The sequence below is a fragment of the Phacochoerus africanus genome, chromosome 13 (genome assembly GCF_016906955.1).
Source record: "Phacochoerus africanus isolate WHEZ1 chromosome 13, ROS_Pafr_v1, whole genome shotgun sequence".
NCBI lineage: Eukaryota > Metazoa > Chordata > Mammalia > Artiodactyla > Suidae > Phacochoerus > Phacochoerus africanus.
This window is the reverse complement of record NC_062556.1, coordinates 15,737,328-15,761,290: the sequence shown is the minus strand read 5'-3', so window position 1 is coordinate 15,761,290 and position 23,963 is coordinate 15,737,328. Positions and strand designations below refer to the sequence as shown.

The window sequence follows — 23,963 nt, the reverse complement described above, 5'->3', positions numbered from 1 at the left end:
GACAGGTACACACATACCCAGCTAGTGACCATCCACATTCAACTGGCTCTTCTAGAAAGCGGGATCTGCCTTGATACGAGTCAAAAGCCATAGAAGAGTTTAAACATTTCATGCTGGGAGCTCACTACTGGGAATGCACTTTAAGAACCAAACAAACTCAAAACACGAAATTAACAAAAATGCTCATTACATTTTTTTGCATGTTCTTATTTTATTTTATTTTTTAGTTGTATAATGATCATAACAATCTAATTTCACAGGATTTCCATCCCACAGCCCAAGCACAACTTTTAAAAATTCATGTTGGTAGTTGTGGCTCAGCAGGTTAAGAACCCGACCAGTCTCCATGCAGACATGGGTTCCATCCAGGCCTCCATCACTGCGTTAAGGATCTCATGCTGTGGCCAAGGAAGGTCACGCACAGATGCGGCTCGGATCTGGCATTGCTGTGGCTGTGGCCTGGGCCACAGCTGCAGCTCCTAGACACAGCTGCAGCTCCTATGACCCGAAGACTGGGAACCTCCAGATGTTGCGGGTGGGGCCCTAAAGAGAAAAAAAATTCACTTTAAAAAGTGTGTTGGAGTTTCCGCTGTGGCTCAGTGGGAGCTGTGGTGTCTTGGGAGCTCTGGGTTGCAGATTGGATCCCCAGCCCTGCACAGTGGGTTAGGGATCTGGGGTTACCGCAGCTGCAGCTTAGGTTGTGACAGCAGCTTGGATCTGATCCCTGCCCTGGGAACTACATCTATCTTGGGGCAGCCCAAAATGGGGGGGGGGGGAAAGTGTTTTGTCGTATATTATATCTAGACTTTTTTTTTTTTTTTTTCTTTTTAGGCTGCACCCATGGCATATGGAGGTTCCCAGGCTAGGGGTCAAGTCAGAGCTGTAGCCACTGACCTACATCACAGCTCACAACAACGCTGGATCCTTAACCCACTGAGCGAGGCCAGGGATCGAACCTGCAACCTCACAGATACTAGTCGGATTGGTTTCTGCTGCACCACAAGGGGAACTCTGATACCAGGACTTTCTTGACAGAAAAATTCCTTTATGTGTTTGAGTTAACAAAAAATAGTTTACAGAAGTTTCTGAGTTACATGAAGTTATATATGCTTGTAGCAAATTTACCTTTTCTTTATTAGACAAATAATAAAGTTGTTAAATATAGGTAAACCAAAAGAAGAAACTTGAAATAATCAATAATCCTGCTACCTATAAACAGTTAATTAGGACATATTGTATATGTGTGTGTAATCAAGCTGTGTATACTATTTTGAAACCTTTTCCCTGTATTAATGTCATGAATGTATTGTAATAGGACAAACAAGGGCCTACTCTCTAGCACAGGAAACTACTTTCAATGTCCTGTGATAAACCACAATGGTAAAGAATATGAAAAAGAGGAGTTCCCGTCATGGCTCAGTGGTTAACGAATCTGACTAGGAACCATGAGGTTGCGGGTTCGATCCCTGGCCTTGCTCAGTGGGTTAAGGATCTGGCATTGCTGTGGCTCTGGTGTAGGCCAGACAGCTACGGCTTCAATTAGACCCATGGCCTGGGAACCTCCATATGCCTCAGCAGCGGCCCAAGAAATGCAAAAAGACCAAACAAACAAACAAACAAACAGAATATGAAAAAGAATGTATGTATCTATCTGAATCGCTTGCTGTATATCAGAAACTAACACAACATTATAAATCAACTATACTTCAATAAAAAAGTGAGGGGTTTGTAATATAAGTCTCAACTGCCTACATAATTACATTTTTGATGATTTTTACTTAGAAATGGTATATAATAACATTCTAATTGGTTGTTTACTTGACAGTTTTTTTAAACCACACTATTTTAAACTCAAAAGGATTATTATTTGTAACAAATTGGATCCTCGCTTAAATGCCTTCCTTTGAGTTTGTGTTGTGCAGTGGCCCTGTGAATGGGAACAACCTTGTAACTTTTGAAATAACTAATTACTCCTCAAAGGATACAAGCAAGTCCTACCTTATGATAAATTCTACTTTCTGGTAATTAGTTAATAAAGTTTCCAATATATTTCTTGCTTTTAACAGAAATGAAAGGGTTTGATTTATTAATCTTTTGGGTTCCAACGCTGAAATGACCTTGTTTATATAATTTTCCATGCATAATAACAAATTAAGGGGATTAAAGATTTGATCCTACAGATCTAGTTGGCATTTTTTGTGGTTGTATTATAGTTTTATTCATTTATTTTTTTTTTTAATGGCTGCACCCGTGGTATATGGAAGTTCCTGGGCCAGGGATCAAATCTGAGCCACAGCCGCGACTTATGCCACAGCCACAGCAACTCGGGATCCTTAACCCACTGTGCTACAGCAGAAACTCGATTGTATTCTACTTAAAAAACTTTTTTTACATTTACGTTTTGAGTAGGTGACACAATCTTATGATAAAACTTCAAAAACCCACACAAAGTTAAAAGTTTCCCATGCTAGTCTCCTTGTCACCCAGCGCTGCCAAGAAGCCACCAGTGCGTCATTCTAGAGAGCCATGTGTATGTCACACACAGGTATTGCCATAAAAGATATTGTTTTTTTCTTTTTAAAGTATGACTTCCTAATATACTAGTCATACAAAGTTCTGAAACTTGCTTTTATCATTCACTTTGTGAGGTGAATTTACCATATTTCATTAACCGAAAATGCACAATTCCCCCCCACCCCATATTTTAACTCCAGAATCAGGATGCGTCTTATAATCCATGGCATCTTAGACTTTATCAAATACAATAAACACAGTCTTTTTAATGACTGAGTAGACATTCCTTGTGTGGCTGTGTATTTCCCTTTTGATGGACATTTAAATTGTTTCCTATCTTTCGCTTTTAAAAAACAACGATGAGGAGTTCCTGTTGTGGCTTAGCGGAAATGAACCTGACTAGTATCCGTGACAATGCGGATTTGATCCCTGGCCTTGCTCAGTGGGTTAAGGATCCTGAGCTGCCATGAGCTGTAGTGTAGGTCGCAGACGGGGCTTGGATCCAGCATTGCTGTGGCTGTGGTGTAGGCCGGCAACTGTGGCCCCAGTTTGACTCCTAGCCTGGGAACTTCCATAGGCCACACCTGCAGCCCTTAAATAAAATAAAATAACAACAATGAATAATCTGGTAGCATATCGTTGTGCACATGTGTGAATTCATCTGTGGGATAAATTCCTAGAAGTGCATTTATTGGATCAAAGGATTTGTGTATTTATATTTTTTATAGATGATAACACATTGCCCTTTATTGCACTTGTCCGTCCATCCATGTGCGCAAATGCTTATTTCTTCAACACGTCACCAGCACAGTTAGCAAACTTTTGGACCTCTGCCAATCTCATGGATAAAAGGGGTATCTTGACATTCTCTTAATTTGCCTTTTTCTTATTATATATGCGGTTGGGCATCAATTAATGTGTTTGAGTCATTCGTATTCCTTTTCTGTGAACTTTCTATTAACAGTCTTTGCTCATTTCTCTAATGGAATGTGGGCTATTTTCTTATTGATTTGTAAGGGTATTATGTCTATTAAGGACTTTAACCCTTTGTCTCTGATGTGGGTTAGAATTATTTTTCCCAGTCTGCCATCTTTGCCTTTGGTGGTTTTTGCCGTGAAGAATTTGTGTGCTTGCCTGTGTGTGGAGTTGAATTGGTCAGTCTTTTCCTCTAATGATGATGGGGTTAATATTTTTTCTTAGAAAGACTTTCTCCACTCTGAAGTGATTTTAAAAATTCTCTTATGATTTTTTTCCTAGTGCTTTTATAAAATCTTAACTCAGATATTTGATCTATCCAGAATTTATTCTGTCACACTGCTAGGTATAAATCCTACCTTTTTTTTTTTTTTTTCCTACCGGGCATCCCTGATGTCTCAGTGCCATTGATTGAATCTCCATTCAGAGTTAATTTGCATGTGTTGTGTCTTTTTCTGGATTTTCTTGTTACTTAAAAATCATTAGAAAAATTTTTACAAGTGTTATTCACAAATTCAATCTCACAGTAAAAATTCACTCAATAATGATGTATATAGTTTTGAAAAAGGGTCCTTTGCTTCTTTCTTCCATTCCCTCATCGTTTTTCTGAGATAACCATTGTTAACAGAGCAATGAGTATCCCATTTAGACCTTTTTCTACTACTTATATGTGTACGTATATGTGTGTACACACATCTGTCTATCTCTCTGTAGGTAAATCTCGTATGTAGTTTGGGGGATATAGTGTTAATCTCTATCTTTCTACCTGATTATATTATAAGCAATACGCTGTCCGTTGCTTTCTTCCCTACTAACCTGTCGCCATGTCGTAGAATTAGATAACACATGTGGCTCTACTCAAGATTCTTTCTAACCTCTGCATGGATTCCCTAGTATGAATGTATCACACTTGACTTAACCACTCTGCTATTAGTTATCTGCGTATTTAGGTATTTAGGTTGTTCGCAGTTTTTTCCTCATTTTAGCAAGGCTTACAAAGTGTGTAGCATTGCTTCTCTTTAACTTGTGATAAAGCTAATTCTAAAATGTTTATTTATGAGATTGACTTACTGTCGTGCAATTCTGGGGGAAGAAAACCTGGACCACCTTGAGTGAAATGTTACTAATATTTTGTGATGATCTTGTTTTTCTAGATTAAATTTGATGCCGGGACCCTCCTTCTTAGTACACACCGACTGATTTGGAGAGATCAGAAAAATCATGTGAGATACAGTACTTTTGCATTTGTTCTAGGTTTTAAATCACAGAAGTTGGTTTTTCCCCTTTGTGGTAAAACTGTAAATAGATGCAACACATTTTTATTTCCGGATGTCAGAAGAGTCTGTCCCATGTGGTTTCTCCGAATGCGGAGCAGAGAGAGGAGTTAGGATCCGGTCCTCATTCAGCCCCAGAGCAGTCAGCAGCGACTCTGCAGAGAATCTTGGTGACTCCTGGTTTTTAAACACTAATCAGATCCCACCCCACACCCGAATGACCCGGTCAATTGTCAGGGGTCCTTAAACTAACACGTCCTTAAAGCACCTGGTTCTCCCTGACAATTGTCGAGAGTCAGGAGGCGAGGTCTGCCGAGAAGTGCGTGCTTTTACCTAGACATTGAGAGGAACTGCCGTACATGGCTCAGCAAGAGGAGGAATCCCCCATGTTTTCATTTCGAGGAAGAAAGAACAAGTTATGTATGTAGACCTGGTATCTTTATTCCAATGATCTTTATCTTAAAAGTAAGGGAGTATATCAATTTTAGTGTTGCCAGCAAAGTAAGCAGTCTCTTCTGTTATTTTCATAATTGCTGACCCTACGTGAAATTTTCATTCCATGGATAAACTGTATACTGTACTGAGGCTCTTTGCCGCTAGAACCAAATTGTGCCCCCTTCTGGAGTTCCCATCGTGGCTCAGTGGTTAACAAATCCGACTAGGAACCATGAGGTTGCAGGTTCGATCCCTGGCCTTAGTCAGCAGGTTAAGGATCCGATGTTGCTGTGAGCTGTGGTGTAGGACGCAGATGTGCCTCGGATCTCGAGTTGCTGTGTCTCTGGCGTAAGCCGGTGGCTACAGCTCCACTTAGACCCCTAGCCTGGGAACCTCCATATGCCGCTGGCGCGGCCCTAAAAGGACAAAATAAAATAAAATAACAAATTGTGCCCCCTTCATGGTGCTCTTGTCCTTGTTGATAATGCATGCCTTAGAACTGTTAATATTGTCTAATTCTTTTAAAAGAAATACACTTTCAAGAAAGGAATCTTTTTTTGGAGGGATAGGTAGCCTTAAACCATAGCTTACGAATTCAATTAATTTTAGTATAATTTTTTTATTATCATATAAAGAGGCTCATTTAGACATCCTTAGACCTATTAAATGCCAACAATTTGTAATAATTTGAAAATTATATGTACCAATAAAGGGAAGCCACATTAGTATTTTCTGTTAAAAATTAGTAGGTGAGTGAAGTATGGAAAATTACAAAGGGACAAAATCAGGTGTAAAACGCACTCCTTAAGGTTGTTTTGACTTGCTTGTTCTATTTTGTTTTCCATATAAGAATATATTATATGTACAAAATTTTCATATAAATACTTTTTACAGGATGTACCTCCTATAAAAATAGGTAGTTATAGGAGTTCCCATTGTGGCTCAGTGGTTAACGATCCGACCAAGAACCATGAGGTTGCGGGTTCGATCCCTGGCCTTGTTCAGTGGGTTGGGGATCTCGGATGCCACATTGCTGTGGCTGTGGTGTAGGCCAGCAGCTACAGCTCTGATTCAACCCCTACCCTAGGAACCTCCATATGCCGCGGGAGCGGCCCAAGAAATGGCAAAAAGACAAAACAACAACAACAACAAAAAAACAGGTAGTTATAGCTGTTTTTAAACTTATTCCATGCAGAAAAATCCTACCACTATCTTGTTTTCATTCAGTTTTCCCTAAATTTATTTAAGAAATAGAATAACATTGTCATTTAAAAAAATTTTTAATTTTTTTTTTAGGGCCTCATCCACGGCATGTGAAAGTTCCTGGGCCAGGGGTCAAATTGGGGCTGTAGCTGCCGGCCTTCCCCAAAGCCATGGCAATGCAGGACCTGAGCTGTGTCTGTGACCTCCATCACAGCTCATGGCAATGCTGGATCCTTAACCCACTGATTGAGGCCAGGGATTGAACCCACATCCTCATGGGTTCATTCCTGCTGAGGCACAACAGGAACTCCCATGTTATTTTTTATTGTTTTAATTATTAGGTACCTTAAAGGTACGTGGCACTCTGGGAAAATCTATGAAACAAGGATTTCTAATGCGTTTTATGGACCACGTTTTCTCCTGATTCCCTCCCAGGAGTGCTGCATGGCCATTCCTCTTTCCCAAATCGTGTTCATTGAAGAACAGGCAGCTGGAATTGGGAAAAGGTAAGGTCTGTATATCACAGTCTTTATTCACTGCAGCATGTCCAGTCAGGCTGTCACCATTAACTTGGGTGATGCATTGCTCGGTCGGTCATTGCCACGACTGCTAACGTGGGAGTGAGTCTAACGACTGTGTTTGGGGCTTTGGGAATGACGGTCATTGGTCAGAGCTCCCCTGGGAAGGTGTTATCCTGGGGGAGGAGAGACATGGGTGAGGGAGATTAAGAGACACAGACTTTCAGTTATGAAATGAATGAACCATGGGCATGAAGGGTACCGTGTGGGCAATACAGTCACTAAGCGTATCATAGCTCTGTGGGGTGACATCACTAGACCTCTCGTGGGGATCATTTTGAAATAGACAGACGTATCGAATCACTCTGTTGTGTAAGAGAAATAGTGTTCGTGGGTCAATTATACTTCAAAACTCATGGAAAAAGAAATCAGATTTTGTGGTTGTCAGGGGCAGGGTGTCGGGGGAGGGGGACTTGGATGCGGGAGTCGGACGGCACAGACTTCCACCAAGAATGTGATGTACCCGTGATGAGTATAATTAACACGGCTGTATGTTACGCATGAAAGGTGTCGAGAGTACCCATCACAAGGAAAAAAATTTTCTGTTTCTTTCATTTTGTATTAGGTGTTCACTAAACTTCCTGTGGTAGTCATTTCTTGATGAATATAAGTCAAGTCATTATGCTCTGGGCCTCAAACTCATGCAGTGCTGTGTGTCGATTATATCAAAAACTGGAGAAAAAATACGTATGTTAAAAAAAGGAAGGTGTTATCCTCCTTCCAACTCATTGATTAAATGGAAGTCATCCTTTTTCTTTTCTTTTTCCTTTTATTTTTAATGGCTGCACTCGTGGTACATGGAAGTTCCCAGGCTAGGGACTGAATCTGAGCCACAGCTGGGACCCACACCTCAGCTGCAGTGCTGTGGGATCCCTCAACCCACTGCGCCCGGCTGTGGGTAGAGCCTGAGCCTCCCCAGTGACCTGAGCCACTGCACTTGGATTTTTTTGTTTGTTTTTTTGGTCTTTTTAGGTCTGCATCCTTGGCACATGGAAGTTCCCGGGCTGGGGGTCGAATCAGAGCAGTAGCTGCCAGTCTACACCACAGCCACAGCAATGCAGGATCCCAGCCGAGTCTGGGACGTACACCACAGCTCATGGCAACACCGGATCAATAAACCAATGTGCAAGGTCAGGGATCGAACCCGCCTCCTCATGGATACTAGTCGGGTTCATTACTGCGAAGCCATGATGGGAGCTCTGCAGTTGGATTCTTAACCCAGTATGCCACAGTGGGAACTCCTGAATGAGTGTATTTTAAACTTGGTAAAATATGGCAGTTGAATCATCCAAGAAGTGAATATATGAAAAATGACCATGGATTTTTTTTCTGCTGACTTTGGGATTTTTAAACTTCATTTTGTATCATCGTTTAGCCTTTCGTTGGGTTTCCTTTGACAAAGTCTGATAGGCAGGGCTCGGGTGTTTGCATTTTAAAGATTGTATAATGCTTTTGCTCAGTCCCCTGGTCCTAGGTATTTTGTTGTTCTGACAGTTCAGTTCAAACAGTCCTGTGATCCTGCCTTTATTCCAGTCTTATTTGCTCACCTCACTTAAAGGTGTTCGTCACAAAGGAATAGATGAAGAGTTCATGCAAGTCTGGCCCCAGTTCACCAAAGCATTGTTACATCAAGGAGGCCCCACACATGGTGTTTCAATTTTAGAGTGACATGCAGGCAAGCCAGTGGGCCCAGACAAAGTAACATCGAGTCATCGATGCATCTATACCGTGGTCATAAAGAAAAAGCTCTAATATAGGCATGCATGATGCGTTGAATATTTTGGTTTTGCTCATATTTATAGAAGATTATTTATTGAGCTGGTAGGGAAAAAAGAGACATAAAACTGAGCAAATATAGTGGTGTTTTAATAGCGGAGAAGAGAACAGAAGCCATAAAGCTCATGGTAGTTTGTGTTCCTAGAGCAGCAGCCTTTTGAGAATTGTTTTTGGTATTGGCTATCTCTCTGGAGCATGTTGTTGACTGAACGGCATTTTCCAAAAATGACACTCTAGATTGTTAGTTTTGGATGGAGTTTTAATAAAGTGTCAGCTGGCCAGTTTTACACAGCTGAGTTTTCACATTTTGTTTTCAAATGAATAAGGTAGTATGCTTTGGCAGAAGTCATAGGCCCCCTGGTAACCTTTGGGGATGATTCTGTAGATGGAAAATCCTAATCATAAACCAGTATCACAAACCTCCTTCAATTTCGCAAATTTATTTTGAACTTATCCCCTAAAACCACATTTTTATTTACTCTGAGTTAGTAAGTTGATTTTTTTTGAGGGGTTCACAGCTTATAAATTGTAAGTAGATAGAGTTCCTGTCATGGCTCAGCAGTAACGAACTCAACTAGGATCCATGGGGATGTGGGTTCGATTGTGGCCTTGCTCAGTGGATTAAGGATCCAGTGAGCTGTGAGCTGTGGTGTAGGCTGGCAACTGCGGCTCCGGCTTGACCCCTAGCCTGGGAACCTCCATATGCCACAGGTACGGCCCTAAAAAAAGACAATAATAAATTTTAAGTAGAGATATTGTTGAAAGGTTCATTAATACTGAATTGATCCAGACTTTAAAAGGATTCCGTTCAGGATATTCTTTGTTTCTACATGAACTTTATTTTTTTTTATTTATGTTTTAAATTTTTTTCCCTTTTTTTTTTAGGGCCACACCTGCAGCATGTGGAGGTTCCCAGGCTAGGAGTCGAATGAGAGCTTCAGCTGCCAGCCTACACCACAGCCACAGCAATGCAGGATCTGAGCCACGTCTGTGACCTGCACCACAGCTCACGGCAATGCTGGATCCTTAACCTACTGAGTGGGGCCAGGGATCGAACTTGCATCCTCATGGATATGAGTTGGGTTCGTTATTGTGAAGCCATGATGGGAACTGCTCTACATGAACTTTAAAAGTTAGCTGAAATATATTGAAAGTTATAAAGGTGGAATTAATGATTTTTAGGAGTTCCGGCTGTGGCACAGTGGGCTAAAGGATCTGGTGTTGTCTTTGTGGCCGCTGGAGTTGCAGTCTCCAGCCTGGTGCAGTGGGTTAAGGATCTAGTCAGTGTTTCTGCAGATGCAGCTCAGAATTGATCCCATGGGTAAAGAAAAAAAAAAAGTGATCTTACAAAGGCAATTAAATACATCACGTTTGCCCTTTCTTAGTGCCAAAATAGTGGTTCATCTGCACCCAGCTCCTTCTAACAAAGAACCTGGCCCATTCCAGAGCAGTAAGAACTCCTACATCAAGCTCTCCTTCAAAGAACATGGCCAGATTGAGGTGAGTTTCTTTATGAATACTATCCGATTAGAAACGTGCTTGTATGTATTTTGGTTGTTGTTTGTCAGTAGGATGTAAGGCAATATTGTTCAGCATACCAGGCTTCAGCATATTTTTTCAATAACATTTTTATGCTATCTTGAGCATTATCGGTGGAGAATATGAAGTCTGCGTTTCAGTGATCACAGGAAAAAGCAGAGCCTGGAAATAGGCTGAAGTCATGGCACTAGACTCCCAGTAAAATGCTCAGTGGTCCGGTTTGGTTAAAGGGACAGGATGAGTGTGTATCGCCCCTTGGAGATCATGCATTTCTTGTTCTTTTTCTCTATAGCACCTGACCCAGTGTTCTTTGCACAGGAGGCACTAAGCACATTTAAGTGACTAACTGAAGTTAATCTCAGTTACAGTTAACTAACTGTAGTTAAAAAATGCAGTTGATTTTTTAAGAGCATAGGCATGTTTTGGCCCTAATATCTGGCCTTACATTTTTAACCTGACAAATTATTCTCGGCTTCCTTCATGGATAATGGCTGTGTGTTTTTCTTGGCACTGTGTCTGTTTTGCTATAGATTGAAAACAATCCGCATATGCAGAATTGTTTAAAGTTAAGTCCATTTATTTCATTGTCACTCATGTCTTTGTTGAGAATAGTTCACTTTATATAGGTCAGTTCCTTTTTTTTTTTTTTCTCCTTTGTGCTTTCTGAAGTTGATCCAAGAAAAGAACTTCCTTTGATTTCCTTTGATGTGTCTGAGAATTCTAGGCTTGTTGCAAATGACTGAACAGACCTTTCAACTAAAGAAGTGTTAAGTAGTGATTTGTACAAAGATGGCACAGCCTGACTGACTCATCTAAAGTGTGTGTGTGTGCGTAACAGTTTTACAGGCGTTTATCAGAGGAAATGACACAGAGAAGATGGGAGAATATGCCGGTTTCCCAGTCATTACAATCAAATCGGGGACCTCAGGTATTTTTTTCAGCTGTTTCCCTAATCTAGTATTTTTAGCTCTGTACTTGCAGCTTCATTAAGGGAAAAGAGTTCTGTGATTATTGAACTTATCAGGAAAAAAAATGATATTCTAATTAAAAACTTATTTTCACAGAACCTAATTTAGTGCTCTATAGACATTAGTCACTTAGTAATAATACAGGACTACTTATCAGGGTAATTTGGGGGCGATAGAAGTTAGTGTCCACTTTCTATACTCTATTATTTAAAATACTAATATATTAATTAATATCTTAATCTCTCTGCATCTGAGAGAACAGACAGTAACTCTGGGTGACATTTTCCAGGCCAATCTGAAGAACCGCCAACTACGGACAGACACTCAAATGTGTAAAAGTAGCTTGTATAATAATGGTCAGGAACCAAAATTTTAACTACAGCACTTGTGCACACTTGAGACCCTGATTAAATATCTGATACATACATAAGCACTCGCCGAAGAACCAAAATGAAGAGGAAGTCTAATTCATGTCGAAAATACAGAGTAAACTATGCCATCTGTTGTTATGTTCCTTCTTTCTTTGTAATGATTTGACGGTCATTGTGATGGCAAGACACTGACAACTGTTTTGAAAGGAAACTAGATGCGATTGTGTGCTGTTTTCCGTGGTTCTTTGTGGGTCCTCTCCCGCCACTGAAAACACAATGTGGTGGGTTACAAAAGATCGTGTCCTTCCTATTTTGCACATTTAATTTTCTGCTTTTGTTTTTCAGCCAGGAAGAATAAGGGCTGTAGGAATTGTAGGTATTGAAAGGAAACTGGAAGAAAAAAGAAAAGAAACCGACAAAAACATTTCTGAGGTAACTGCTCAAGTTCCCATCAGCTGCTTTTTCAGTCATCTTGTTGATTCTCCTGGATTCAGCTGAGACAGACTCCTTTCTGTGAACTGGGATGTGTTTCGTTTGCCTAAAGCCACGCAGTCTCTTACGCTGTTTAACAGGCCATTTCAGGTTGGCATGATTTAGCCCAAACGTGTTTTTTAAGAAAACTTTTCCAAAAAGGAACCAAAAAGAAACACAGATTTGTCTTCTGTGATGTTTGAAAACCTCATGGTTTATTGTGCGTAAGTTTTAAAGTCTAGATGGAGTTCCTGGGAGGATACTCCTGAGGAATTCAGGGTGCTCTGTGTAAGTAGCTGTTGGTGGATGTTTGGGTAACTTCGCTGATAGACAGTGCTGTTCTGGGACCCTTGCCTCTGGCCGGACACCACACGATTTTATGCTGCCGTCCACTCAAGGGCCAGCCAGTAAGAATGGCTCAACCCAGCTTTTCTCTTCCCGGAGAGCCACCCTGAAGCACGTGTGTTGCCGTTTTCCTGAAACTCATCAGATCTGAGGAAATTCAAGTGAAGGGGAAAGAACTCTAGTGAAGAAAGTTTAGCATTAGATTTTGGCAATTCATTAGCCCATCTAAACATATCGTTGGTTTATATGGTCTTGGACTTTGATGAAATGATTCTGTGAAGTAATTTTTTAGTTTTCGTAATAGTTTGAAAGTAAAATTCCTTAATTAGTGCTGTTCATAGAATTTCAGAGATGTATCTCAGTCAAATGAAGTCTTAACTGGAAATAATTACTGATTACCTGTATTAGTCAAGGTTCTCCAGAGAGACAGAACCCATAACAGATTTCGATTTCGATACGTAGGAATAGATGTGCTTATACCTATATAGCTCTATAGATAGAGGTATCTGTGTATCTATGTTTTCCTATCTTTTATATATGCAGTGAGATTTATTATAAAGAATTGGCTCACGTGATTGTGGGGACCTGCCAGCTGGTGCCCCAGGAAAGCTGGTGATAGAAATGTTGGCCAGAGTCTGAAGGGCTGAGAACGGGGAGTGGTCGTGATACTGAGTCCTGGTCCAAGGTCAGGGTGATTCTGATGTCTCAGCTTAGCAGTCAGGCAGAGAAAGAGCCAGTTCTCCTTTCTGCCAGCTTTTTTGTTCTGTCAGACCCTCAGCAGGCTGGAAGATGCCCTCCCAGGTTCAGGAGAGCCACCTGCTTAACTCAGTCTGTAGATTCAAATGCTCACCTCACGTGGAAACTCCCTCGCACACACACAGAGTAATACTTGATCAGATGCCTGGGCACCCCACCATCTAGGCAGGTTGGCACATGAAATCGATCACTGTAGCCCTAATCTGGGCCTACTCATTGACTGTGGATTCTCGTTCAGGGACCAGGGCATTTGACCTGTTGAGAGCTGTGGTCTGGGTTTTGCCGATGGCTTTTTGAACTTGTGTGTGTTCATCAGCTCTTTGTATTTCCTGCACGTTAGCAGTGGATCCAGAGGCCTGATCAGACTTGTGTGTGATCCCTTGGTGAGACCGGAGGTGACACCGTGTTCCTTCATCACACTCTTTTTATGGGGTTAGCAGCTGTCAGTATTCAGTGCATAGACCTTTGGTTCATTGGTGGTTGCAGATGGTGATATTCTGTGATTTATTTGTAATTTATTAGTCGGAATACTTTTTAAAGATTTGCTTCCCTGCATTACTGTTTGCTACTCAGTGATGCACTTCATAGAAGGAAGGCAGCCTAAGTGCCCTTTCTTTTATCATCTGGATGATCAGTTGGTCCCTATCCTCCTCCCAAGGCAACTACTTAGTTTTTTTTTCACATATTATTATGAATTTATACATTTTAACATGTTTGATGGTTTCAACCAATTGCAATTATTATTCCTATTTAAAGCGCAAATTGTCCCATCTTTGGCCAGTGGGAGCCTCTTTAGGTTGGCTGCCGAGTGGTCTTTATGTGACCTGATGGACTTTGCTTCCTTACTGTCAAATGTGACAAAAATTCCAGGACTGTCTTGCATATTTCTGCTCTGGATCTGGAATCAACCAGTTATCTGAGAAACTTTGGTTTCTCTTAGTGGGAAATGGTGTTTCAGAAGCACAGTCTGCCTGCTAGGAATTTGCAGCCCTGTTGGGTAGATCTTTATTTCTAGGCCTTTTCAGTGGAAAGAGCAAAGATTTTTTTCTTTTTTCTTTTTTTTTTTTTAAATAAAGGTGCCTCATGAGGTCATACTGATGCTTCCTCTTCAATTTCAGGACCACCCTAGCGAATAATTACTGAGACAATTAGAATGATTTTTGTGTGTATGTTCTCCCCTTTCTTCCCACGGGTAAAATGTAAGTGTGCCATGTCTACACTGAGGGTTCAGCCTCCACACCTCTCTCCCCTCACAAGTGACTGTGTGGGTACCACCACCGGTCCTTAGTCCGTCTCCCTCTGGTCATTTGGGTTGTCCGGAGCGCATCCTCTAGGAGATTTTTCACAAAGTGCTCATGGGAACCACATTCCCTGAGTTCTGGCTTCTTCGTATTCCTTCTACATGGAGGTCAGTTTTTTCTGGATTTGTAACCCTTGGCTCGCATTTTCCTTCCTGAAGTGACTTCTGTATGTGACTTTCATTTTTTTTTGTCTGACATGAAGTGTTGCTGCCAAAAAGTGATGATAACCTAATTTTTCCCTTCTTTAAAGTCACTTGCTGCTTTTCCTAGTTGCCCAGAGGACTTTTTTTTTTAAATAAAACTTTGTAAAATTTTAGTAGAATGTCTAGTCTGTCTATTGGTCATTCTGGATTGTTAGTCTCAGGTACACAATATGCTTTCAATATTTGGTTTCAGAAATGTTTTCTTTTAATTTCAGGGAAGTTTTTCTACAATTTTCAATAATTCCTTTTTTTTTCTTCTTCTGAGACTCCTACTGACTGTGTGTTGCAGCTTTACTGCCGTCTTCACCCTTTCTTTTTTCCCAGACCCTTTTTATCTTTTTCATTTCTTTTTTACTTTAGAAAAACTTCCCCCCTTTCACCTGCTGTTTCCCTGAGGATTTTATCTGTGGTGTTTATTCCTCTTGCGTTCTGTCTGGTACAGTCCTTATTTCAAAAACCTTAAAATATTCATTCTTGAGTCTTGTCACCTCATTTCTGATTTATATTGTCCTTTCATAGCTTGTGTCCTTTTATTAACATCTATTAGCTCATTCTGAAAGAAAAGGTAAACTTTTGATCTGATCTCTGTGTGTATCTTTCTAGCATGCTTTCAGTGGCTGTAGAGTTTTTCTGCACCTGATTTTCTTTTTCCTTAAATAATAGCCTTGTGTGGGATTTGGCTTTGATTAGCTCTTGCTAATTTTTTGGGTGACCTTAGTTTTCCTGAACTTTTACGGGAAGGAAGACATAGTTCAGGGAGGCTTTTCTTACTGCTCAGAGCGCTCCCTTCCGTGTGTCCACGTGGCGTTGCAGGAGGGGGCAGCCCGCTCCTGGGATTCCCTGCTGCATCCCCTGTTTTTAGCTGGACCTTCTCCCCTGCAACTGTTATCCCTCTTTTGCTCGGTTTTTGGTTCCTCTCTCAGGAGTTTGTCCCCAGTGTGGGTCCCTGTGTGGGAAGGTGAGCCTGGAAGGTCACTTTCATGCGTTTCCAGGTGGCTTCAGCCCTTCCCGAGGAGCTCTTGCACCCGCCCACTCCTGAAGAGGGCAGAGCCCTCCCCGTTTGAGTCTCTGTCCTCTAGGCAGCCCGTCTGCTTTGCAGTGAGTCCTGTTGGCTCCTTGGGGTCTTATTCTCAGATCCTTCAGATGCCCTGTGCTTCCCTTTTCTTTCTCCTGCCTTGATGCCGATGTCATGCAGGTCATGTGGCTCTTGGGGGTTTGTCCCCGCTTTCTTGTCTCTTGGGTGTTTTTGTGGATATCTTGTCACTTAGTTTTGTAGTATGTGCTGCCTGTGGAGTTTTGGTTTTGAGGTCTACTTGCCTGTTTGTTTTGTTTTTTTTTTTTTTAATTTAAAAAAAAATGTATGGCCTATTTTTTGAACTTGTATGGCCGCACAACCTGTGGCATATGAATGTTCCTGGGCCCAGCGATTGAATCCTATGCCACAGCTGTGGCAATGCCAGGTCCTTTAGCCCATCATGCCAGGCCAGAGATTGACCTGAGCTGCTGCAGTCAGAATCTTAACCCACTGTGCCATGGTAGGAACTCCTCATTGCCCCGTTTTAATGTTGGGATTTAGAGAGATTCAGAAACTATGCTACCACAGCCACCATCTTCCTAGAATCTCCTATTCCCATAAAATTCCAGCGTCTTAGCATTAGTAGGGTTCGTACTATCCAGAGAGGGAAGCATCTCAGGGCTAGTGAGTAGCTTTGGAACTAGAACTCTGAGAACTCAGGCCTCCTGGTTAGTAGCGAGTGTGGTCTGCCACATCATGGCCCCTCTCTGCCACCCAGAAGGTGCTCTCACTGTCCTTTTCCAGGGGCTTTTGTAGTCATCCTTTTGTGTGACACTTTTGGAGCTGGCCTGGAGCAGTGAGCTAATTTTGTATTATAAGTATCCCTTTTTCTGAATGCAACCATAGGAACTTGGTGTTCAAAATAATGTTTTTCTTAATTTAGGAAAAGTTATTGTGTTGTAGTGTACTTTTCGTGGAGTTGCAGAGCTCAGTGGATTCTGCACAAACACGGGGCTCTCGTGCAGGTCACTGACTTACTCTGCTCTCTGCTCAGTGCAAGCCCCACATCAGATGTTTTAGGCTTGTCCTGGCGTGCCGGCAGACAGGCAGGCTGGCTTCCTCCCCAGTGTGAGAAATGCCGTGTGAGGAGGAAAGAGTGGCTGCAACAGGAACACAAACCTAGCCCCTAACTTCTAATGGGGTCGGGGGGCCTCGTTAGTAGAAGTAATGGAAGTCAAGGCTTGCAAGTCAAGTGGGCGCCCGCAGATGACCTGTAGGGATAAGAGGACCCAGGTAGAGGGAACAGAATATGCAAAATTCAGAATAAAGGATATCAAAACAGAAAATTCAGGTATGTATTAATAGTTCCCAAGGCTGACCACCAAAGTAATGACTGAAAATCGGTAAGGAAAAAATGCTGTAAAATGGCTTGAGAGTACCCCGTGGTTTTAAAACAGATGCCTTTTTTTCAAACTTGGAGTGAAAGTTCAACTTTGGACCAGTTAGAGGAATAGAAAGTTCTATAAACTGGCAGATAAAATAACACGATGGGCATGTGCATCTATTTTGTATTTGTACATATATTCCTTTAGCTTTTTTGTAGGTGGTTTTTCCACCCATTTTTTTTGGATAGTTGGCTAATACCAAATTTTAGAATAACACTAGATGTGAGGAGGCTTTTGTTTATGCTTTATAATTACTTAAAATATTTTGTAGGTAATTCTTCCAAGGCACTCAAATGTTTGTATTTATTTTTGTATGGACTCTAAGCGATAAGGGCTAGTTTATGTATTCTGTGTAGGCTCACTATTACCTTTAGCAAATTTTTTCTGTGAAACTATAATACAGTACATCAAATGACTTACCACATACACATTTTAAACTCTTGCTTTTACACATAGGTATTAGTAGTTCGTCTGTGCAAACTAAACATCTAAGTATGTAAAGTGTTGGCGTTTTAACTTTGAAAACAAGGGTGGCGTGTGATTTGCCCTCCATTTAAATGTTGGAATTGCCTTAGTTTCAGAGCTGGTGCCCCGAGTTTCCCACAAAAGGCTTCCTGCATCTGCTGGCTGTTGCTGATAAGAATCCAGCGTTTAAGCCTTTTGTTTATCTGAGGAAATTCCTGTTAGGTGTGTGCACATTTGTTCCCCTTTGTTTGCAGGAGCAGCCTGGTGAGTCGGCCGTAAGAATTGTGCACAGCATTCTATTCTTTTAGCAAAATCCTTTTGCAGATGGGGGATACTTCCCTGCATGTAATTCCAATGGGCACCAGCCCGTCAGAACCTGCTGACCACTGTTCTATGTGGATTGAAAGAGTTTTCAATTAGGGACAGGTTGCTTAATCGGTTTTACAAAATAACATCTGTGCACATCAGTTGGAGGATGTTCTAACACTGGAAGTATATTTTTAGTGATTTGAAACAAATGTATTATAAATAGGTGTGATTATGTTTGAAGAGGACTTTGAAGTAGGTACTTACTGTAGTGAATTCAGCTGTTGATGGGTTTGGTTGAGATATGTTTTGGTGGCATTCACATTGCTTTACTTTTGTGATATCCACTCTATTCAAAGCTACAAGTGGAATCTGTTTAATATTCAGAGGCTGAGGGTGCCAGTTCAAGCTAAATCACACTTGCTATTAAAGCTAAAATTGTTGGACCCAAAGAACTATTTCCACAGCTGCCTGTTGCCATTTCCAGCCAGGAAAGCCTCACAGAGCCTTTGAGTCTTGACCCCCTACCTGGAAATGGTTTTGGGGGAAACCAATGACACGTTTTATTACTCGTGTCAAAAAAACAGTAAATAATATTTTCTGAACTATTACTCATGTCACCTTTTGTTTGTTTATTTAGTTTTTTTGGCTTTTTAGGGCCAAACCCGCGGCATATGGAGGTTCCTAGGCTAGGGGTACAGTCGGAACTGTAGCCACCGGTCCACGCCACAGCCACAGCAGCGCAGGATCCAAGCCACATCTGCGACCTACACCACAGCTCATGGCAACGCCGGATCCTTAACGCACTGAGCGAGGCCAGGGATTGAATCCGAAACCTCATGGTTCCTAGTTGGATTCATTTCCACTGCGCCACGACGGGAACGCCACCTTTTGTTTGTTTAATCAATAACTATTTCACTTTGAAAAATGAAAAGGTTTTGTTTGCAATTTGTTTTGGCAAATTTATGGTTTAGCTAAACTGAATTCTTACAATAAGGTAGGTTAATTCCTTGCATAAATATTTATATAAATAAATTGGTGTTCTAAAGAAAATTTCATAAATTTTTATCATAGGGAAGGAAATAGAGTGTTTCATTGCTTTCAAACATTTTAATTCTTTAGACAGATTCTAACAAAAATTTATTTCTCATTTCAGGCCTTTGAAGACCTGAGCAAGCTAATGGTCAAGGTATATGTCATTTGTACCTATTAAATTCCTTCCAATTATGATACGCTTTTGAAACTATATTTTGTTAGCAGACACTTGGGGACACTATTTCTTTTCAGTCTTTCACTGTTCTCTTGACAGGCTAAGGAAATGGTAGAGCTGTCAAAATCAATTGCTAATAAGATTAAAGACAAGCAAGGCGACATCACAGAAGATGAGGTAAATAAGTTGCTTTTTGAAAGCATTAGAAACTAGATTACACAAATCATGCAGTGATGTTTTCCTGGTTTACCAGCTTGCTTCCTTAATGTCGTGTTTGATTTCCTTGAGGACTTGAGGACGCATGAAAGTGCTCAAGAAAAAGTCAACTGGGAAAACTTTGTTAGTTCTAGCAAATTACAGGATATTTCAGTACCTTTTTTGGAGGGTAGAAAACAGAGATATTAAAAGATGTCAGAAGTGGTTGTTTTCGACATCTCCAAAGTTTGATATGTTTCATTGAATTTGTCTACAATCTGGTCACAGCCCTTTTCCTAAGTTGGCGGTTATATCCCTTGGCTGGCATTAAACAGAGCCTAGTTATTTTCTAAGTCTCCTCTGCCGCCACACTTGTGGGGTAGATGGAATATGAGGTACTGAGACAGGAGAAGGAAGAATAATAATCAGATTTATACAGAGAAGAACGAGAAACCCACTCTTCTGTAGTTCACAGCATAGAAACGCAGAAGGAGAGCTGGCTAGAACGGAATGTGTGAAGGAAGGATTTCAGATGTTTGGGTGGAGAAACTCATTCTGCAAAGTCATTTTGTGCCTTTTCTCCTCATTACAGACCATCAGGTTTAAATCCTATTTGCTGAGCATGGGAATAGCTAACCCAGTTACCAGGGAAACCTACGGCTCGGGCACCCAGTACCACATGCAGCTGGCCAAACAGCTGGCTGGAATATTGCAGGCGCCTTTAGAGGTAAAAACACAACCTAAATGGTTTTATATTCTGTTAAGTTATTTCCATGTCATTAGAAATCTTAACAAGAGTGTAACTCCCTTCATGATGTGGTCACTGTTCAATCAACATGTTATTTTTTCCTTTTGGTAACATTTAACCAGTTCAGTGTACTTACTAATGGATTCTTTGCCAATTATCTTCTAAATTTTTAATTTCCATTTCAGATTTCTACATCTATTTGATAGGAAGTCTTTCTTATCTCTTATTTTCAAAAGGAAATAATATGTTCTGTATATATTTAGAGATTTTCATATATCTAGTCTTAATATATAGTGCACTATTCATACTTTGATAATACAGATTCCTCTTCTAGTCTAACATTATTCAGGTGATCAAAGCTTTATTAAAGCACTTGCATGAAGAGATATTTAAAACACATGACAAGATAGTGCAATGAATCCCAGAGTGCCCAGCATTCGGCTTCATCTGTAAGCCAACCTCCCCTCACATATACTTTTAAGCAAATCCCAGACATCAGTCACATTGCTTTACCTATATATATTTCAGTATGTAATTATAGTGATAAAGACGCCTTTAAATGTAAGTATCATTCCATTTCACACCTAAAAAGTTAAAAGTAGTTTTTTTCTTTTTTGGCCGCCCCATCGTATATGACGTTTCTGGGCCAAGGATCAGATCTGAGCAGCTGTAGCAACACCAGATCCTTTAACCCACTGTGCCAGGCTGGGGATTGAACCTGGATCCTGGCATTGCAGAGATGCTGCTGCCTATCCCATTGCACTACAGGGGAAACTCCAAAAATAATTTTCTCTTTTTTTTTTTTTTGTCTTTTTGCCATTTCTTGGGCCGCTCCTGCGGCATATGGAGGTTCCCAGGCTAGGGGTCGAATCGGAGCTGTAGCTGCCGGCCTACGCCAAAGCCACAGCAACGCGGGATCCAAGCCGCGTCTGTGACCTATACCGCAGCTCACGGCAACGCCGGATCCTTAACCCACTGAGCAAGGGCAGGGACCGAACCCGAAACCTCATGGTTCCTAGTCGGCTTCGTTAACCACTGCGCCACGACGGGAACTCCCAATAATTTCTTAATATTACCAAATACCTGCTTAGTGTTCACACTTTTTCTTACAGTTGGTTTGTTCAAACCAGGATACATGGCAATTGTTTGATTTCTTAAAGTTTTTTGTTTTTTAAATTGTATGGGTTTTCCCTTTTCCCATCTGTTTTTTTCCACCGTACAATTTATTGAAGAAACTAGTAGTTTATCTTACAGTGTCTCAGAGTCTGAATTTTGTTAACTTGTAGGTTGCCATGCTTCCCTGACCTGTGTATTTCCTGTAAACTGGCAGTTATAGCTACAGGTTCTTTTTTTTTTAGGGCTGCACCTGTGGCATATGGAAGTTCCCAGGCTAGGGGGTCAAATAAGAGTTGTAGCTGCCGGTCTATACTACAGCCACAGCAACGCCAGATCCAAGCCGCATCTGCAACCTACACCACAGCTCACAGAAACGCTGGATCCTTAACCCACTGAGGGAGTCCAGGGATCAAACCTGCATCCTTGTGGATACTAGTCAGGTTTGTTACTGCTGAGCCACAACAGGAACTTCCAAGAATTTCTTTTTTTTTTTTTTTTTTCTAACAAGAATATTTCGTAGAGGGTGTTAGGCATTTCCATTAGGAGGTACATAATATCTGATTTATTTTTGGTGACGTTATCAGCCATTGAGAGTCATCTAGGTCTGTTTCTTCATTAGGGGTTGCAAATGGTGACATTCTTATTTAATTCTCTAATTTCATTTAGTAGCTGGATTAACAGACCTCTTAGATGTGCTTTTTGAAACATGACATACAACCCCACTTTTCATTTAAGTAAATATTTAAACAGTAATCATGACATTAAAGTCCAGGTATGGAATTTGAAGTGCCTTCGTGGTGTCTGAATAGGGTTCTCCTGTGTGTAAATACAGTTTTCAGAACCTTTTAAAGAAGTTTTATGCTTTCTGATTTCTGCTTATGATTTCTGATTTCTGTTAAGAAATGCTAGCTGGTGCTAAAAATAATGCTTCTTTTTATTTCACATTTTAACAGGAACGAGGGGGAATAATGTCCCTCACGGAGGTGTACTGTTTAGTAAACCGAGCTCGAGGAATGGAAGTAAGAATAGAATATTTAGATATTCTTTTACCTAAATATAGACTTTCTTGATATAATACCACTTCCCCTACAATGAATACAATTTGAGGAAGGGTTATGAATATCAAAACTATGTTAAGCAGCAGAGGGGTACAGTGAAAAGAATGCTACCTTGGGATCTAGGAGGTGGCTTCTCTTCCTGGTTTTGCTGAGTGACCTTGAGTCACTGCCTTAACCTCTCTGGGACTTAGGTTTTTACCTTTAAAATAAGGATTTGGGAGTTCCCGTCGTGGTGCAGTGGAAGTGAATCCAACTAGGAAGCATGAGGTTGCAGGTTTGATCCCTGGCCTTGCTCCGTGGGTTAAGGATCCGGCGTTGCCGTGAGCTGTGGTGTGGGTCTCAGACACGGCTTGGATCTGGCGTTGCTGTGGCTGTGGTGTGGCTACAGCTCTGATTGGACCCCTAGCCTAGGAACTTCCATGTGCCATGGGTGCGGGCCTGAAAAGACAAATAATAATAATAATAATAAGGATTTGGGAGTTGCTGTTGTAGCTCACCGGAAACAAATCTGAGTAGTATCCATGAGAACACAGGTTTGATCCCTGGCCTCGCTCAGTGGGTTAAGGATCTGGCATTGCTGTGGCTGTGGTGTAGGTGGGCAGCTGTAGCTCCAATTGGACCCCTAGCCTGGGAACCTCCACATGCCGTGGGTGTGGCCCTAAAAAGACAAAATAAATAAATAAAATAAGGGTTTGGACTGAATGGTACCTTAAAGCTCTAGTATGCTGTGTTTGTATTATGGCGGGTAAGGCTGGGCCCGATGCTGTCTCTGAAAGCACACTGTTCTGAGTGAACCACCCTGGGCACAGATTGCCTGCAGGCAACACAGAGGGGAAGCTGCCCGGCTCCTCTGGCTCCCAGTCAGCAGCTGTACTTCACCTCTCTCGGCCCCTTCACACCCAGATGTTCTTGGCCTCCGAGGCTCTTGTCCCTACACTCTTTGTGCCCTTGAAGTAGGACACGGTTTTGTGGTGTCAGCAGTTACCTCCATGCAAACAGCTGACAGGTACCTCCCCAGTGCTCATCCCAGTCCCCTGAGTTAAGCCTCTGCTGTGTGTTTTTATTTGAACGGTCACCCTAACTACCCCCAGGGGGTACTCACTCCCCCGCAGGCGTTATCCCTCTGATGACTCAGGAGGCAGCCACCTCCACATCCCCTTTGGGGGCAATTAGGGCCTGAGGGAACTGAGGCTTAGAAAGACTAAATACTTTGACCACAGCCGCACCTGGAGATGGGGTTTGCCCGGGATTGGGACCCCAGCGGGGCTGGTTCCGCAGCCCTTCTGTGTGACTCACACCTGAGTTGGTCCCCACCACACTGGGCTGACTCTTCGAGGCCGCATGGTCCAGAAGGGCAGCTGCTAGCTGGCTACGTGTGACAGCTGTGAACTTGAAATGTAGTTAGTCCAAGTTGAGGTGTGCTGTAAGTATAAATTACACACTGGATTCAGTACTGAGTGAAGAAATGTTAACTAGTTCATTAATAACTTTTTATATCAATTATATGTGGACTTTTCAGATCTATAGGGTTGAGTAAATATGTGTTAAAATTAATTTCACCTGTTTTTTGTTTTAAATGTGGCTACTAGACGTTTTTTGGGCTTTTCATTTGTTTGTTTTAGGGCTGCACCTACAGCATATGGAAATTCCCAGGCTAGGGGTCGAATCAGAGCTGCAGTGGCAGGCCTATGCCACA

General features: G+C 41.5%; 1 protein-coding gene across 1 annotated transcript in view; it reads left to right on the top strand.

Moving 5' to 3' along the window:
* Window positions 1–23,963, top strand: part of VPS36 (vacuolar protein sorting 36 homolog) — a 33,899-nt gene that overhangs the window by 4,091 nt on the left and 5,845 nt on the right. The window contains exons 2-10 of the mRNA XM_047755908.1: window positions 4,644–4,712; window positions 6,837–6,907; window positions 10,141–10,255; window positions 11,133–11,222; window positions 11,979–12,065; window positions 19,097–19,129; window positions 19,250–19,327; window positions 19,938–20,072; window positions 22,163–22,228. Coding sequence (XP_047611864.1) covers window positions 4,644–4,712; window positions 6,837–6,907; window positions 10,141–10,255; window positions 11,133–11,222; window positions 11,979–12,065; window positions 19,097–19,129; window positions 19,250–19,327; window positions 19,938–20,072; window positions 22,163–22,228 — 744 coding nt within the window. The remainder of the gene's footprint in view (window positions 1–4,643; window positions 4,713–6,836; window positions 6,908–10,140; window positions 10,256–11,132; window positions 11,223–11,978; window positions 12,066–19,096; window positions 19,130–19,249; window positions 19,328–19,937; window positions 20,073–22,162; window positions 22,229–23,963) is intronic.